Source organism: Ostrinia nubilalis, chromosome 21, assembly GCF_963855985.1.
Source record: "Ostrinia nubilalis chromosome 21, ilOstNubi1.1, whole genome shotgun sequence".
NCBI classification, from domain to species: domain Eukaryota; kingdom Metazoa; phylum Arthropoda; class Insecta; order Lepidoptera; family Crambidae; genus Ostrinia; species Ostrinia nubilalis.
In genome coordinates this window covers 3,181,778-3,201,296 of record NC_087108.1, presented here as the reverse complement: position 1 = coordinate 3,201,296, position 19,519 = coordinate 3,181,778, and the positions used below count along the sequence as shown (strand labels likewise).

At 38.0% G+C, this 19,519-nt stretch overlaps 1 protein-coding gene across 2 annotated transcripts in view; it reads right to left on the bottom strand.

The window, feature by feature from the left end:
- Positions 1 to 18,423: 18,423 nt before the first annotated feature.
- Positions 18,424 to 19,519, bottom strand: part of LOC135082118 (fatty acid synthase-like) — an 85,754-nt gene continuing 84,658 nt past the window's right edge. For both annotated transcript variants that reach the window (XM_063976867.1, XM_063976868.1), the window contains one exon: positions 18,424 to 19,430. In XM_063976867.1, coding sequence (XP_063832937.1) covers positions 18,841 to 19,430 — 590 coding nt within the window. In that variant the 3' untranslated portion in view covers positions 18,424 to 18,840. The remainder of the gene's footprint in view (positions 19,431 to 19,519) is intronic.

Genomic DNA, 19,519 nt, shown 5'->3' with positions numbered 1-19,519 from the left:
ATAAAACTTTTGTTCACCTTTTCGTAATATTGGATAAAGAGTGAAAAAAGGCCGTCTCGTTCTCTATTCAATAACATTTCTTCAACCCACAATGACCGGTTCTATCTCGTTCGTCGACGACGACGGAGTAAAAGCAACAACAGTGTTTCTTCAATGAAATGAAATCTATTTTCAACTGGCTCCTGTACAAAGATCTACGCCGACACGGTCGTCGCAGCAAGCTGTCGACACGTCAACGGCAGACGTCGACCTGTCGACAGCTTGCTGCGGGCACGTCGACAGCTAGCTGCCGACAAGTGACGGCAACTGCGGTCGCTTTTGCTGTCGTCAATATGCTGCTCGTGTGTAAGAGCTCTAAGAAAAGTAGTAGTAAGTACTTATTTGAGTAGGTAATAGAATAAACTACTGAATACTGCGCGACCCAAAGGAGTGGTTATTCGATCAATTCAGTAATAAAAACACTCAGTATGTAGGTATGCAACCCTATTTCAACAAATAAATGGGTAAATAGATAAATTGCGTTTTATTTATGATTAAACTTAAAAACACGAACAGGAAGCTTCAGAGAAGATTATTAATTAACCTTAATTAAGGGAAATTGTTAATTAATAAGAAATATTTGCGGTCTTAATATTATTAAAGGATTTTTTATCATGTTGATGATTATTCGGTCTTAATATTATTAAAGGATTTTTTTATCATGTTGATGATTATTCTGCTTATTGGTATAGAATACTTCAAATATTTGTCAAGAGGATATACCTACCTAAATTACAAAATAAAATTAATGCTTAATATTATTTGAAAAATAGTTTAATATCAACAGACTGAAAGTTCTTCACAGAAAGGCAGGAGGTATAACAACATAAATTAAATATTTCTAAATAATATAAATGTGCGTGACTCAAGAATTACTGGACAGATTAAAAAAATCTTTTATCATTAGAATCACCATGGTTGTTTTTTTAAAAGCACACCTTCGTTCGTTTCAGCCAAATGACGTTCACTGCTGGATAAAGACAAGGATTTCCATAAAGACTGGTCCTGCGTTGCCCGCATCCAGGTTCTTCCCGTCACCTTCACGAGATCATCGGTCCACCTAATGCGAGGCCTGCCCACGCTACGATTTCTGGCAAAGCACACCTATTACTTTGAGTAGTCAGTGTTTACCTTTATGTCTGTGTTTACCTACTGTCTACCTCGAAATAAAACGAATACCTACTTTTAAGCAAATACAAAAATAGCTCAAAATATGATTTGTTCCACGTGCCCTCCCCGAGGATTAAACCTGCTACCACAACTCGCTCTCGATTAAGCCGCTGAGTTATGCGAGCAATGAAGGTGGAACGGCCCCAAGCTGAAATGTATTTCTGTAAGCAACTGTTTCCACGAAACATCAATCGTTTGTTGGCAAATAATCACTGCTAGTGATGTTATGATGATAAAATACCTGTTACCAGAATACAGTGATATTTATAAAGATTTAATTATTAAGATAACAGTGATATTTACGAATATACAATTTTATTATTATAAATAAGACTCTCTAGCTTTAGTACCTATAACTGGTCATAAAACTTTTTAACAAAATTAAACATGATATCGAAACTTAATAGGTGTCATTACTAAAATAAACAATTACTATCGTAATGATAGCAATAAAAAAATCCCAACATATTTTTTCTCTAATATCAAAACCTAACATTACAGCTAATGATTTGATTTTAATCAGAAAATGTAGTCAAAGGTTAAAAAAAGACAATGCCGGAAATTGGCGTCTTTTTTTTTTTCGCGCGGCCATCGACCAAACCATGTTTTTGGATACAAAATAGTGTAATAAACCAAACTTACTATGACATGTATACCTCTAAACTCAGTCTGAACTGAGTTACGAGAGCGCTAGAAGTTTGATGATTTACATACTAGATTTGCTTTTTGCGCGCAAGTTTTGTAAGAAATTGCAACAAAATATTGACATTGTATGTGTAAACAAACAATACCACAGAATAAGTAATAGTACAGGTACAGAAGGATTACTCCGCAAGACGATTTAAATAAATGCGAGTCTTGCTACGACGCGATACAGTGGAATTCAGCTCGCACAGCACTAAGTACCTACAATTTTATTCACCTACAAGTTTTGTCTCTTTCTATCGCGTGCCTCTGAACTCTTCTTACGCTGTTAGGGTTGCTGTCTAGTAGTGTCTAGTAAAAAAATAATTAATCTACGTATTTGTAATGAGGTACGTATGTAGGTAAGTACGCATTGATTATGGAAAACCTTGGGAGAGGCCTTTGTCCAGCAGTGGACGTCATTTTTGGCTGAAACGAACGAACGCATTCTGAGCAGTAGTCATGGTAGGTTAGGTTCCTATACTATCCTAAGAATTATTGATTACCTACATGGCCAACATACCTTTCAGCATCTTTGGGAAGCGAAAAAAAAGATAAATCCGGTAGATTTCTTTTCGAATTTAAACACCCGAACGCCGCACAATAATATTTCTTTCTCTTTATGTCCATTTTTAAATAATACTTCGATCATAGAATTAGGTACTACAACGCACGCCAGCGTCCTAACGGGCGCGCGCGTGACACTCGACTGATATAATACCCGCCGGCGGGGCGCTTCGCTGTAGGTAATTATCGGATGTACCGCGCGGAGTGAGCCAGGCCTGACAATACCATCCATTAAAGGCTCCAGACATCAGTGTGGAGCAGAATCAGCGCAATAAAAAAATAGCGCAATAGTTAAGTATTTTGTTGTAATTTCTTACAAAACTTGCGCGCAAAAAGCAAATCTAGTATGTAAATCATCAAACTTCTAGCGCTCGTAACTCAGTTCAGTCAGACTGAGTTTAGAGGTATACATGTCATAGTAAGTTTGGTTTATTTCACTATTTTGTAATCAAAAAACAAAGTTTGGTCGACGACCGCGCGAAAAAAAAAAGACGCCACCTTCCATACAAAATCTGGCATTGCCATTTCTCAGAATTAATGACAATTACTTATTTTAAGCCCACAAACCAATTTTTATCAACTTATCCAATAAAAAATATCAACTTTCAACAAACTTATAATAAACCGGCCACGGCGAGCGACGCTGGCCGCAAAAATATCAAGTGACCAATTTATATCTGAGCAAATATCGGGTGACAGACAGCATCGTTCCCCTCCCTATTTCGCCAGACCAGAGCAATATTGATATTGTTTTTGTGTAGTCGCTAATTACGTTATTTTCGGGAACGCTGATTGCTTGATTCCCTTCATTAATTTTACCCCGAAATTGGGGAAATTACTCAGTCTTATGGAATATTATAGCAATCAAGAACAGTGGAGGCGGCAACTAAATTTTCACTGAGCTGTTAAGTATACGAGCTAATAAATCCGTTATTTCGTCGTAATAATTCTATAAAATGTATTATGTATACCTCAGTACTAGCTTTATAAAGTACTATAGTACGTGGCTCCGTTTGCGGGGGTTTCGTCTGTCCGGAATTTAAAGGATAGTGCCAGGGTCTGGACCAAGTGCTGCCCAGAATCAACCCATAGTGCATTTTGTTCCTCAGACCAATACTAATGTGTAAACCGAAGCGCACTGCAATATATCCCTGGAGTTAAGAAAAAAAAAGAGTTTTGTTTTGAAATATTTACATACAAAATATCATCGATATATACGTACTATGCATAAGATTTCGTGATTTTGGCATTAAATAACACTCGCTATGTTGAACTTAACCATACTGCATCCGTACACCTGACTTTAGTGCGACTTAGACATTCTTTTTAAGCGATCTAGCGCTGTTGCGATGGTTTGGTTAGTTGACAGAAATCATTATTTCCAAAATGAAGCAAGAAGTTTTAGTTCTCTATCCTTGCGAAAAATCAATTTATTGGTGTATTACAATCGATTATTGAAGTTATTGTAAGCTAAAACTTCTTGCTCTATTTTGGAAATAATTAATTTCGGTCAACTAACCAAACTACTGCAACAGCGCTTGATCGCTTATAAATAATGTCGAAGTCGTACTAAAGTAAGGTGTACGGATGCAGTATGGTTAAGTTCAACATAGCGAGTGTTATTTAATGCCAAAATCGCGAAATCTTATGCGTAGTAGGTATACATCGATGATATTTTGTATGTAAATAATTCCAAACAAAACTCTTTTTTTCTCTTAACTCCAGGGATAGATTTCAGTGCGCTCCGGTTTACAAATTAGTATTGGCCTGAGGAACAAAATGCACTATAGTTTCATTCTGGGCAGCACTTGGTCCAACTTCCATACATGGATTGGCACTGTCCTTTGAACTACTTTAAAGTTCACTTTTTCATAGGTTTCAGTTTTCTTACGGAACCCTAAATTATTTACTCTTCTTAACATCAGCGGTCTCGTCAAAATCTATACTTATAATAAATCTGTAGAGAGGTCAATTCTGTACATGAAATATATTTTCAAAATAACTGTCAGGGGGTGATTAGTGATCGATACTGATACCAAAAATGCAATCAGTAAAATTTTTGTCTGTCTGTCTGTCTATCTGTCTGTCTGTCTGTCTGTCTGTTTGTTCCTTATAGAAACAAAAACTACTCGACGGATTTTAACGAAACTTGGTACAATTATTCTTCATACTCCTGTGCAGGTTATAGTATACTTAGGAATTCCCACGGAAACAGGAATTAGCGGGAAAATCTTTTTGTATGAAAAATCTAAACCGCTTAAGTTAGACGCTTGAAATTTGGCATGCAGGTACCTTAGTAAACTTAAAGCTTAGTTACAACAGGATATTGCAAAATTCCCACGGGAACGGGAGTTAGCGGGAAAAAACATTTGTATGAAAAAATCTAAACCGCGTAAGATAGATGAAGGGGGTAAAACGGGATCCACGCGTACGAAGTCGCGGGCGGCCGCTAGTTGATAATAAATTGATCAATAATTCACACTTACCTATATTAGGTACTTAGTTAGGTAGACATGCAGACACGTTGAAGTTCTCAAAAACCTTTCCCAAGGAAGGGACTTGAACGAATTTTTTTATTTAAAAGGTATATTACAATAATAAAAAAACCATAGGTCTCCCTGGTTCAAAAAGCCCAGGCAAGCAAACCCGAGTTGAAAAAGGCTACTTAAAATATCGCTTATAGTCTTTAAAAATTCAATTAGCTAAATTCTTTCTTGTTTCTTATGGGCAATATTGTCAAATATATAACCCAGTAAAATAACTTTAGTGTTACGAGTACACTTTTCTTAACGGTCATTTTATCTCTCCATTGGACTCAAGATGTCTTTTAAAACCTACTTTATGTACCTAGGCCCAGCCAGCTGGTAAATAAATAATCTAGCCAATTTTCCAGCCTGCCTTCTGGTTGGGATTGTTGTTTATAGGGATGTTAGATGTCGATGGTTAGATTTGTCGATAAACGTCCTCTTCCATCACTGTTTAATATTTGTCACCAGCTACATATACAATTGTTAAAAAAGAGAGGTGTGCGCAGTGCATACTGTGCAGTGCCTGCCAGAAAAACGGAAATTACGATAAATCACTCACAAGTAACTACACTCACTAGAAACACTATTTAGCGTTAAACGAGTTGATTCTTCAACTCTAAGATTGGAATGAAATGAAGTTCAAACTGATACTTAGGTCAAAGAATAACTTACGCCCGTATTCACAAACAATGCTTGCTTAAGTGAAGCAGCAAATCGAACGCACAGCGTTGAATAGAGCTCTGTGACTGATTCGTGTGTCACCCTGTGCGTCCACGCGTACTGTGAGACCTAATAGTAATGTTTGTCAATACGGGTGTTAGGCTCAAGCCTATTAAACGATCTTAGGACAGTCGAAAATGTGTAGGTATGTATCTTAAGGCGTCGCGATTGAAAAAAATACTTAGATATTACTAAAAGTATCGATAAACTTAGTAACAACACTAGTTGGCAAGCTGAAACCATTAATATTTACTAAGATGGCACTGCATGCCATGCACCGTGTTTGAATTATTACGCTTGCAACATTCATTTTTATTAGGACAATAAAATAATAATGGTGAGTAAGTTTCTTGCGGTTCTTCTCAGCACTGGCCCATGTTGTCCAGCTGTGGTAGGGTTAATTGCAAAAGTTTTCTTAGAGCTTAAATTAAACTAAAGTTTAAGTTTTTTGAAGCCTACTTACAACTTAACTTACCTACTTCACAAAATAGGATTCCTATTTTGTGCCTAGTTATCTTAGATTAATAAAACCTAGATGGATAGTCTTCATACAAACGCTTCGTCAAGAGTGAGGCAAAAATCTTATGTCATTAGTGTCAATTTTGTTGGGGAGTGTAGACAGTGAAGGCGATTTTCCCGAAAGTAGGGAAATTTTTAATACGTTTTTAATAATTTTATAATTAACAAAAACAAAACGCATCATGTACTTACTTATTTATTGAATTCAAAGTACCTACCTAATAACAATAAGATAAATCGACTTAAAAGTCTCGATTTCATAAAAAAGGAAGTGTATTTGTACGGCGAACAATTGGGAAATAAATTTTCTTGTTACTGGTATCATTCCCGTATTTAATTTTTGAAAGCCAAATTCAAGCAAAATACGCGTCGAATCGTAGTACTTACTTATGAAATGTAACACTGGTCACTTTCTTTTGTTTTTCTGATGTATTTTAGACACCCTTTCACAGCATAAACCGTTTTATTAATTAAAATTCGTCGGACGTGTTTACCAATTTTTCACTTTGACAGTTCATGTGACGTTTACGGGTAAGCCGTGCCGGCTCCCTAAAAACTGCCTCACCTTTCGTGCACTGACTATCTATCTAGGTTTTATTAATCTAAGCTAGTTATCTATACTTATAATAAATCTGTAGAGAGGTCAATTCTGTACATGAAATATATTTTCAAAATAACTATCAGGGGGTGATTAGTGATCGATACTGATGCCAAAAATGCAATCAGTAAAATTTTTGTCTGTCTGTCTGTCTGTCTGTCTGTATGTTCCTTATAGAAACAAAAACCACTTGACGGATTTTAACGAAACTTGGTACAATTATTCTTCATACTCCTGGGCAGGTTATAGGATACTTAGGAATTCCCACAGGAACGGGAATTAGCGGGAAAATCCTTTTGTACGAAAAATCTAAACCGCTTAAGTTAGACGCTTGAAATTTGGCATGCAGGTACCTTAGTAAACTTAAAGCTTAGTTACAACAGGATATTGCAAAATTCCCATGGGAACGGGAGTTAGTGGGAAAAAACATTTGTATGAAAAAATCTAAACCGCGTAAGATAGACTCTTGAAATTTGGCATGCAGGTACCTTAGTAAACTTAAAGCTTAGTTGCAACAGGATATTGCAAAATTCCCACGGGAACGGGAGTTAGCGGGAAAAAACATTTGTATGAAAAAATCTAAACCGCGTAAGATAGACTCTTGAAATTTGGCATGCAGGTACCTTAGTAAACTTAAAGCTTAGTTACAACAGGATATTGCAAAATTCTCACGGGAACGGGAGTTAGCGGGAAAAAACATTTGTATGAAAAAATCTGAACCGCGTAAGATAGATGAAGGGGGGGTAAAACGAGATCCACGCGCACGAAGTCGCGGGCGGCCGCTAGTTGAGAATAAATGAACTCTATGCTTCTTTAAAACAAGTTTTATGAATAAATTATGAATAAAAGCTTGTTAAAATGCTGGTCCTGTGGCAGAAATGATGATGATGATGAAAGGCCAAAAAAGACCGAGAATTTAAACTACTTTAAAAACAACCGCCTCTGTGGTCTAGTGGTAAGACCACCTGCTTCAGACCCGTCCATTCCCAGTGGGGGCAGATTTTTCTGTTCGCTTTGGTTTGTGGTAGGGCTTGTTCTAAGTCCGCCTGGCTAGCTACCACCATCTTACCTAAGTCTGTCGCCATAACAAAATCAAAATCAAATCAAAATCAAAATTATCTTTATTTGTTTAGACTAATTAAATTAGTTCTTGCAAATCGTCAAATGCTCTTAAGGAGCCTATACATGTCTCATTCTTTTTTTGCCCTACCAGCGCTTCGAGACAAACATTTGGCAAGTGCTGAGAAGAAGCGCCGCAACAAACTCAGTCACCACTGTCTGCCGGTTTAAAAATATAAAAAAATATAAAAAAGTAGTAACAACAATGTTAACAGCATTGTTGTGTTCCGGCAGTTAGAGGTAAGATAGCCGGTTCCTCCGTGGTTGAGGATTCCGGGTGAAGCTCACTTCCACCTTCGGCCTGATCATCACTTACCATCAGGTGAGATACAGGCCAAGAGCTTCCTCGTTGTGGATAAAAAAAAAGATTTATAAAAATGCCTGAATTTTGTTTATCTGTGAAAGTGTGTAACTACTTACCTTTTCGAAAAGGCATTATAATAATATGTTTTAATAATTAATTACCTACTACTTGTAACTTTGTGTTTTATAAGTAGGTACGACTTTATATCTACGTCTATTTAGGTACTATTGTGATTTTATACTTCATTCTAAAGTAAGGTAAGTATTTACTTAATGAGCCTAAATCCCGAAGTTCTATTTAATTAACATTAATTACAAAGGATCGCTGTTTCAAAAGATAAATTGAACTTTCAATAGGTAGCGAAGTTTACTAAAATGCTTAAACTGAAATTTATAGTCCATTAAATCTTTCTTGAACTTTATCTGGCATTAAATATGGTCTAAAAATGGTAGAGGAGACCGAGGAGAGTTGTAACAAACCTCTACCTAGGTCATAGCACACTTATCAACTCCGAAAGGGATCAACACCGTACCTAGAGGCGTTTACGTTACGGTGCGGAATGCGGAAAGTGTGCATTGCAGTACGGAGTTTCATACAAAGAATACTGACCGCCTTAAGTTGATACGGCTACGATCCGTTTATGAGTTGATAAGTGTGTTTCGTCCTTATAAGACAGGCCCAAACAGACGGTGAAACGCAACTGCAACGAAACTGCAACTTTCTGATGATTCTGATGAATGAAACTGAAACTGAAAGTTTCAAACTGGTCGCGTCATGTGTGGTCTCTCAACGGACGCTATGGCAGAAACTTAGATGCAACTCAAAAGTAACTAGCAGTTGCAGTTTCGTTGCAGTTGCGTTTCACCGTCTGTTCCGGGGCTTAGCGATGTGACGATTTCATGCAAACTATGGAGTGTCGAAGTAGCAACGAATTCGCGGTGTTGCTAGGTTCCGGGAAATAGTCTTTGTAAACTCACCTCTGTTACAACTCTCCTTGTTCTCCCCTACATCTATACTAATATTAGAAGCTGAAGAGTTTGTTTGTTTGCTTGAACGCACTAATCACAGCAACTACTGGTCCGATTAAAAAAAATCTTTTTGTATTAGATAGCCCATTTATCGAGGAAGACTAAGGCTACATAACATCGCCCTACAGTCAATAAGGGAGGCGCAGTAAAGAAAAATGTTGCAAAAACGAGAAATTATTCAAACTATTTTCACACGTACGAAGTCGCGGACACAGCTAGTCTAAAATAAATCGCTGAGTAAACTCAAAAAAGTTTCAAAGAGATTGTATGGAAATTCCAGCTAACTGTGTGAGAAATAGAGCGAAGCCTTAGCACGGGCACGATTAAGACTCATGGAAATGAAACGCAAAATTGTCTAAATAGTTCTTTGTTTAAGGCACTTAATATTTTGAAGTTCTAACAGTATTTGATGGTCTTACTCGTAAATCAAAATTTGTATTTTGCAGGATTCGATCACGCGACCGTTGTTGGCTTTATAGGCCGTTAAGTAACCACCAGGTACATGCTTTTATGAAAAAAACAGTATCACAGCAATATTGTAAGGGAGCAAAATGACAAACAAAACATACATTCTCAAAAGTTACTTGAAAACAATGAAAAAATTATTTTCACAATAAAACACACGTGTTAATTGTCACGGCAAAAACCATATGGCCAATATTCAATTAATTTAGTTGTGAATAGCTGAGTGTTGCAATTACAGGCATTCAATAAATACTTTACGAAATATGAGGGTGGTACAATTTACCCGGCGGTACAATATACCGAACTCTCCCCTAATATTAAATAAAAAAAATATTGTTATATTGCAATAATATTAAAATACCTAATTTACCTACTGAAGATTACTCCTAATTTTATTGATCAAAGGTATACATAGGTATACATCCACCTACAAGGTGGACCGACGACATCGTAAAGGTAGCAGGGAAGCGCTGGACGCAGACCGCTACCAATCGATCAACATGGAAAGCATTGGGGGAGGCCTATGTTCAGCAGTGGACGTCCTATGGCTGAAATGATGATGATGATGATGATGATACATTTAATAGGTAACTCCTTGCGCTGCTTCTTCTCAGCACTGGCCTATTTATTGTCCTGAAGCAATGGTAGCGTTAATACTGGGACGTGTAAAAGTTTTTTTAAAATAAAAGCCTACTTGCATAAATAAATGAGTTTTATGAGATTTTTACTAAAAGGACATTGGGAACTTTAATATGAGAAAATGCCCCACGGCGGACAAAGATGAATCGTATTTTATTTCAAAGCTTTATACTTGTAGGTATATTCACTTAAAGCGCTATGTTGTGATATATGGGAATTCTGAGATATGACGAGTCTAAGTTGAAAATATATTTGTCCAAAATGATTTGATATTTTTATATGTTATGTTGTTCGGCATTGCAGAGTAACAAAATAATATAAATAAATAAAAAATATAAATAAAATAATATAAATAAATAAAATATTATAAATACTTAAATTAATATTAGACAACATCTCATATATTACTCCAACCCAAAATAAGTAGCTAAGGCATTTGTGTTATGGAAATCGGGAACGACGAACCACAACACACCCAAACCAGAGACAATGTGAAAAGATCGTTTTCTATATTGTCCCGGCCGGGAATCGAACCCGGGACCTCAGGATTGGCCCGGCACACCTTGAAAACCGGTGTGTGCGCCTCTCCGCCACCGAGGTCGTCAAAAATGTTACCTAAATGTAAAATAAAATAAAATATTACCTAAAACTTCATTTTCTCAATATTCCCATATAAGAGAGAAAAAAAAATGCACGGAAATTCATTGGATATTAGTATGTATCATCTGTGATAGGTTTCGTTTGTGTCCGCTACTTTTCGAAAAGTGGGGCAAAAAGTTCCCAATGTCATTTTTCCTATTTCACGTAACTATCTCGTTATGGTGGTTAGTACATTACGTGCACTACAATAGAACTAACCAAAGTTACTCCAACGTTATCCAATCAATCCATCTAGCTCTGAATCCGATCGAACGTAATCCTCCGCTGATAGAACCGGCTGAAACGTTCCTGAAACGGCCCTGAAACGCAGGCTAATTCCCAGGCAAGCCAGCGCAAAATATTGCCCCACATCGGAACGTAATCTGATTTGGATCGTTTGATTTGTTACGTTTTAATCGCAGATTTTGGGTGACCATGCTTTTGAATATCTGAGAGAAAGTTTTATATCTGATGTTTTTATAGCACAAGGCTTAAGAACATAAACAGTATTGTTTGTTACATTAAATAGTGTAGTACTAAAGTTGATTCATTGGAAAAGTTAAGAGAAGTTTTTTTACCACCTTTTGTGAACCATGTTGCTGATAAATTATCCTAATGTAGGCCTTTTCATACTACCGATCGGCTTATAATTTCTAAAGTAGGTAGCAAGCTGCATAAGTAGAAAAACCGGAATATTCCCACCTCTCGTTCCCACCACTGCAACTCCTGTGTAGCCAGGATCTACAGCTTGACCGCCAATAAAAACCCAACCAGTGAAGGTCAAGTTTGTCCCGGGAGAAAGTTAAACTGTCATTGGACCTGCAACGTTTATCAGAAGAACATAGAAGGAGTTCGAAGTTAAGGTTCGACTTCCCTGCGTTGCAAAGCGGATGACAGGCGACCTATCTTTTGAGCTAAGTATTAGCTAACTGCCTATAATAATTTACTCTAATAATAACTCTCAATAACACAACTTTTCACCTTGACATATTTTATTTAAGTTTGTGGAATACCGAACTTCACATAAGCGACGCCACGGACTAAAATTAGTATCAATCTGGTCAGGTGGGGATTCTTGGGTGGCTTAAACATGGAGTGCAGGTGCGGTTTTGTTCCCCAGTCGATGAAGCACCTGCCCTGAGTGCCCAAGCAACTGCACTCAGGAGGATTTGATGAGTGCTACTGACAACGCCACTCTTGTGGCGGTGTTTTGGGCTGACACTGTGTAGGTTTGTTGTCGACACGAAAAGAAGAAGAAGAGTCCAACAATGAAGAGTTTGTACCAGCGCTTTTATTAAGGTTTCTCCGAAAGCGCTTTGAATTAATTTTCAAATAGTACAAAGTAATTATACAATTTAATTTGAACGGGAACGAGATCCGAACTAAGTAATTAATTATAGCTTAATTAATAGGTACGATCATTCGTTAGTGCGTTAAAGCTATTAGTAATTAACCTTTATTATCTAACTAGTAACTGTTAACGAGTAGATTAGTAAAGACGTGATCTATTAAAGGTTTTATAATATTTTCTTATTAGTCTTGGTGTTTTTAAATCTTTACCAATCTTGCTCTTGCATTGAGTTTAAGGCTGAGTCGCATCACCTTAACTTTAACCGTAACTATAACTTTAACCGGTTTTTTGTATGGAGTTTGACAGATTTTTATAGTAAGATGGTGCAGGATAAAGCTTTTGCTCATTGCTTCGCCCGATTTCGGTCTGTCTCAGGACAAAGGAAGATATAGGTTACCTACGTCATTCAGGAATAATGTACCTAGTGTTTCAAAGATGAAATAATTTTCTAAATCCATTTAGTAGTTTCTATAAACCAGTGGTTCTTAACCGGTGGTCCGTGGACCACTGGTGGTCCCTGGAGGCATTCCAAGTGGTCCGCGAAGACATCGTAATAAACAAGGTGACGTGACGTGATGAGTCGAGTCAACACAACGCTAACGGCGCACAGTGGGCGAGAAGTCGACCTCCCCTTTCATTGGATTTTGAAAAAAAAAAATGTGGTCCCTGACAAGACAGAAATTTGGTAAAATGATCCCTCGTGGCTTAAAGGTTAAGAACCACTGCTATAAACAAACTCGCAAACTTTAAGTACAACTTAACATTTTTAACTGAAATACGAAAAATATGAATTAATATCCATCATTAATTTGCCTTTATTTTAACTACACAAAATATTGAAATAAAAAAAATACACAGGGTCTCTTCATATTTAGATTGTGTGGTTACCCTACTGAAGCCATGCTGCTATGACCCAGTCATTTATCATTTCAATCAATCGTACGCGTGCGGCGCCCCGCCATTCTTTCGGGGGCTTTGCCATCAAAATAATGCAATAGCCCTGAAATAATTATCAATTCCGACCAATCTGTATTTATTCAAAATCTGCTACTTTTAATTGATTAGAACAGAAAATACATCTTTTGTTTATTGAATTACAGTAGGAATTAGAATTTGAGAAAACGAATTGTGCCAAATACTTAGGTCCCAAACTCAGAAAAAATGGTCGTGGCAGTGTATGCCTCGAAGCTGATTTTCAGCAGGTGATCGTTGGGCATTGTGGCTGCAATACAATGCTTAATTAGTACTTATAGCATTATAATGATAATGATAAAATAACATACATCAAGTAAGTAATCGTTTTTTCGTCATTATTATAATTTCAGTCACAGGACGTCCTCTGCTAAACATAGGCCTCCCCCAATGATTTCCACATGGCCAGGTTGGAATAGGCCTGTATCCAGCGCCTTCCGGCTACCTTTATGAGGTCGTCGGATTGGTCGTTTGTTCACCTTGTAGGTGGACATCCTACGCTTTTTTCGTTATTTACATATGTAATAAAAAGGTCTCGGTTCCGTACAGCATTGAAACAAAAAGTGTTCCCATTTAACCCATTCACAGCAAGTGAAAAGAGAATAGCTGGAACTAATGTAGGTGTTCGATTTAATCGAACTCCTGGTGCTTGGTGGCTTTCACCGAAATGGAGCGGTTTTTGTGTACGCGGGACACACTGGGACACAGCCTGGTGAGCACTTGTGAGTTCTCATAAGTGCTCACCAGCCTAAGTATGTTTTACCAGCTTAAGTAAAAGTGCTTTTTAGAGTACCTACTATTTGCAAAAATAAACTGGTTTTATGAGTTTTTTCACAATATAATTTGAGGACTATTTATAGAATTAATAAAAATATTAAGTATCATCATCATCATTTCAGGATAGGACGTTCACTGCTGAACATAGGTCTCCCCTAATGATTTCCAGATTGGCCGGTTGGTAGCGGCCTGAATCTAACGCCTTTTGTGACCTTTAGTAGGTACCTACAAGTCGATTTTCAAGCATACGAGTATAGGGACATTTTAACCCGGTTTTTGGAACTCCCGATGAAGTTTTATAATATTTTTGACGTTCGGTTTTGTAATATTTGATCTTTTTTGGGTCACGCAGACAAAACTACTACCTAAGGAATATACTTACTTTAAACAAAATTCAATTAAAATATAATAATAACTATCTGTTTCTAAAAGCTTTACTGAGCAAACTATGGTCCAATTCATTTTCATATCTAAGCGGTTGTCTGAACTTTCCCACATACCACACAACTTTCCATTCAATATAAATCTCTGAGTTAGTCGGTTTCCTAACAATATGCGGTCACAATACATTTGCGAAGGACGTGAATTGCTGAATTTCTTTTTTTAGATTTTTAATTTGAAATCTTACCTACCTACATCTAATTGAGTTCGTCGTTAACAAATAGATACTATAGTACTTCAAACCAAACCTTTTTTATTTACAAAAAAGGTCAAGTGGCAGAAAATGTCCGAAGGCATTAAGTTCGTCTTTTAGATTATAAATCCTGGCTTACCTGGAAGTCTTTAAATAGACTTCGGACGCAGATCGGCTGTAGAAAGAACGCAATCTGTTCAAGGGGGGGCTCTTGGATGGCTCAAACTTGGAGTGCAAGTGTGATTTTGTTCCCCAGTCCCCAATCACATGATGTCGTGCCCTGCGTGCCACTGTTGTAGCGGAGTTTTGGGCTGGCACTGGCACTGGGTGTGGGTTTGTTGTCGACACGACAAGAAGAAGGGTATAAAAATATGAATGTTTACAAAATGTAAGTACCTAACTAAAGCTAGCGGCCGCCCGCGACTTCGTACGCGTGGATCCCGTTTTACCCCCTTCATCTATCTTACGCGGTTTAGATTTTTACATACAAATGTTTTTTCCCGCTTACTCCCGTTCCCGTGGGAATTTTGCAATATCCTGTTGTAACTAAGCTTTAAGTTTACTAAGGTACCTGCATGCCAAATTTCAAGTGTCTAATTTAAGCGGTTTAGATTTTTCATACAAAAGGATTTTCCCGCTAATTCCCGTTCCCGTGGGAATTTCGGGAATTCCTTTCTTAGTGCACCTCTACGGTATCTAAGCTACGTCCCTACCAAATTTCAAGTGCCTACGTTTAGCCGTTTAGGCTGTGCGTTGATATGTCACTAAGTCAGTCAGTTTCTCCTTTTATATTTAGAGAAAAAGAAGATTTGCCCCTAGAGGAATTCGAACTTGATACCCTGACTGACTAACTAACTATAAACATCCTCTATAATACTAATTTTAGTAACAAAAGGTCTAGGTAGGTATTCTCCAAAGTCTCATCTATTTCCTTCATTCATCAAAATTAAGTATAAACGAGAGACAAACTGATTAGTAAATACCTGAGTACCTACCTACTTATGGGCTTACCTACATATTAAATACATTAACTATGTGCTAAGTAGTTAAGTTAAAGTTAAATTAAACCTCACACAGTTTGGTGTAACAATAACTGAGTTTAAACCAGTCAGTCGGAAGTGCAGAGCTGGCTGAGTGGCGAAGCGCTCGGATTAAGCACAAAACGTAGTACGAAAGCTCATAAAGCTTTACGCTGGAGTGTTTTATCTCGTTGTGACAAGGGTGATTTTGCAGCAAAAAGATTTAGTTTGATGTGCTGTAGGCATATTTGGTGCTCGCAAATTTTACATTGGGAAATGTTTGGCGAAAGTTCAGAGTAGGTAGGTACTCGTTTAGTTTCCGAGTGGAAACAGCCAATTCCTGTAGAATATAGCAATAACCATGAATAAAATGGACTTTAAGAGTAGGCGCACACCGTTGATTTTTCGTCGGCCGATAGTTTAGTCGGGCAGTTGATCAGTATGGGCAATATGGGCATGTATGGGAGTGCGCACACTACGCCGATTCGATTTGGCCGATTCTTCATACAATTTAAAATCGGGCACAACTATCGGCCAACTAAAAATCAAAGGTGTGCGCCTACTCTTAAAGAATGTACCTTCTACAGTCAGCGTCAAATATTAGTGACACACAAAGTGGCTAAAAGGCTGACAACACAACCTTATTCCTACGTGTTACGAACTTTTTGGCTACTTTGAGTGTAGATAGTGAACTAGGTATTTGACGCTGACTGTACCTGCCTAATTTTTGTGATATCGCAGATGGTTTCAGGCAATAATTAAATGTACGGGAGCATTGAATTTCATTGTAGGTTTCTAGTTCTGAATAACATAATTCATAAGTTAGTTTAATTCTGTATTTAATATTTGTCTACAATTTGGTGGCTTGTTAAAATAAAATTATGTTAATTAAAACTGAACATAGGCCTCCCCCAATGACTTCCACATCGCACGGTTGGTAGTGGCCTGCATCCAGCGCCTTGGGGAGGCCTATATGTTCAGCAGTGGACGTCCTGTGGCTGAATTGATGATGATGATAAATTTAAGTCCTCATAGTTTGTATAGTAGAGATGGCTCTTCAGCGATAAGACCGCCTACGATTCTTTGTTGTATAAGTATTTCTTTCTTTTCTATACTTGTCTTGTGTGTACAAAGCGAGTTCAATTATCTATTCAACTTTTTTATGATATCTCAGTGCCATTTTAAGAGGTTTGGAGGTTTGGGTATTCGCAAAATTTCCAGTGTTGCTCTACCGGCTTTTTTGTCTTCGGCTCATAGCACCAGTGGATTGGTTTCAAAAATACTGAGTAAGTGTTCTGACTCAACTACCATCCACCTAGCCGAAGGCATTAGCGCTTGGAGGCAGTTAAGCTCTGAAAATTTGCCGTTGTCTCTCATCTCACAAAGGCAGTGGGACGAGCCGCTCTGCAGACTTGTACGGAATAACTTATTAAACACGTCTTCCAGTTCTGCAGATCGAGCTCGTCTTCTGGCTGTAGCCGAGTGGGAATCAGGTCTTTGGCTTCACTCCCTACCTTCTCCTCATATTGGCACACTTTTGGATAATACCACTTTTAATTTAGCAGTCTCGCTCCGTTTGGGGGCACCATGCATTGTCCCCCATCGCTGTCCCTGCGGTGACATGGTTGACTCCCTTGGTCATCACGGACTGTCATGCAGCAGAAGTGCCGGGAGATTTTCCCGTCACGCCAGCCTCAATGACATCATACGCAGGTCTCTTTCTAGCGCTTCCGTACCGGCCATTCTTGAACCAAATGGCCTGGTTCGAAGTGATGGTAAGAGACCTGATGGTATGACTTTGGTTCCATGGAAGGTGGGACTGCCACTAGTGTGGGATGCAACCTGCGTAGACACACTGGCACCGTCTCATCTTCCGCAAACCTCGTCTGGGGCTGGTACTGCCGCTGCCTCAGCGGAATCCCTCAAGCGACGCAAATATGTAGGTCTTAGTAGTACCTACATGTTTGAGCCATTTGGGGTCGAGACGCTAGGTCCGTGGGGACCAAGTGCTCATCGCCTGTACAGGGAATTAGCCAAGCGGCTGATTGACTGTACAGGTGATAGAAGAGCTGGCGCATTTCTTGGCCAACGAATCAGTTTGGCCATTCAGCGCGGAAATGCAGCCAGCATTCTGGGCACCATGTCGCGTTGTTTGGACAGCGATTTGGGACATATTTTTTATTTGTAAATATTTAATTTTAGTCTATGTAGGTTAATTATTTGTATTATTCTTAATCTCTTAATTCTATACTTTTAATAAACTTATTTAAAATTCCACTAAAAAAAAAAAAAAAAAAAGAAATGACAATAAAATTGAGCTAGGTCATTCGACAAAGAGCCTTCGTGGAATCGAGTTGCTATAATATTGGAGGCAGTAGATATGTCAGGTGAAAATGAATGTCTTTTACCTATCATACATAATAATATTGCGAAAGGAATCAACTGTCAAAACGTCATAAGAAATTAAAGCCCACGCAGTTTGGGGTTCTTTCAATGGAATATAAAATTGAATTTCGTTTGATTAATGAACAGGCGGATGGCTAAATAAAGAACTAAACAAACATAATTGATGATCTCTCCAGAACGCTATTGTTGCCCAAATAAGCCTTTACAAGGGGGATAATTGAGCCAGATAAAAGAAAAAACAACCCTTCAAATTGCACACAAAAATATATTTCAGTCCCACAAATTTGGCACGAAAAATCAAATCCATTTTATTATAAATATTTAACCAACGGTTTCCACAATCAAAAACATAAAATCCAAACAAATTATTATAAAAAATAAACTATTACAAATCTAAAGGAATCCCCTAGAAACCTCAATTATTTTATTGAATTGAATATTTTGTTTGGTACTGGCGTCTTGAGACGGCGCTTACATCTAACGAACTAAACTAAGTTTAAAATTAAAGTCACTTAGCAAAACGGCCACTAATTTTATTTAAAAAACTAACAAAAAAACTTCCCTTAAATAAATAAATAAATTAACACATTCCAAATTCGAAATCAAGTTTGTCGTTGAAACGGGTTCAAAAAGCATAAAATTCTGTTCCAAAAAGGTTCAAATCAGACTTCGACCTGCCTCTGGTTTTCGACCATACTCGTGACCACATTCTGGGCGGTTTTCCCTTTCTCACCTTCAGTTTCGACCAGAAACCGATTGATGATGTTGGCACAATCCTTATTCTCGATAATACTAATGTGGTTTCCTTCAAGGAAGTGAACTGTGACCGGAAGGTCTGAGAACTTGTCTAAGCCGTAGTTTTCTTCGACCACCACAAATGGGGGGTTTTCTTTAGGTCTCAAGAGAATGATGGGGGACTTGAGTTTCCTGAATTTCTTGTGATCAAAGTTGAGAACGGCTTTAAGACGGTCAAAGCAGTTCACAGCGGTGGCTCCAACGAATTTGGGGGTGTATTTAGCCTGAACAGGGGACACATCAAGGGCATATTGAACTCTTTCGTCATAAGACTCGATTTCGCTGAGTTTCTCCATCAGGTTTTTGGTGACTTCGTTGCCGGGAGCGACGACGTCGAGGGTGTGACAGAGAAGGTTGTTTTGCAGCTGGAAGTCGTTTTTGAAGCTGATCGTCATGGTCAACATGGCGTAGAGGAAGTCTGGGGCACCGTCGACGCAGAATACTGTACCTTTGTTGCCTGGGGAGGTAATTATTCGATTAGTTAAAAACCAAAACAGATATACTGGTTAAGTTTTGTTGTAGTAGGAATTTATAAGAGGCATATGT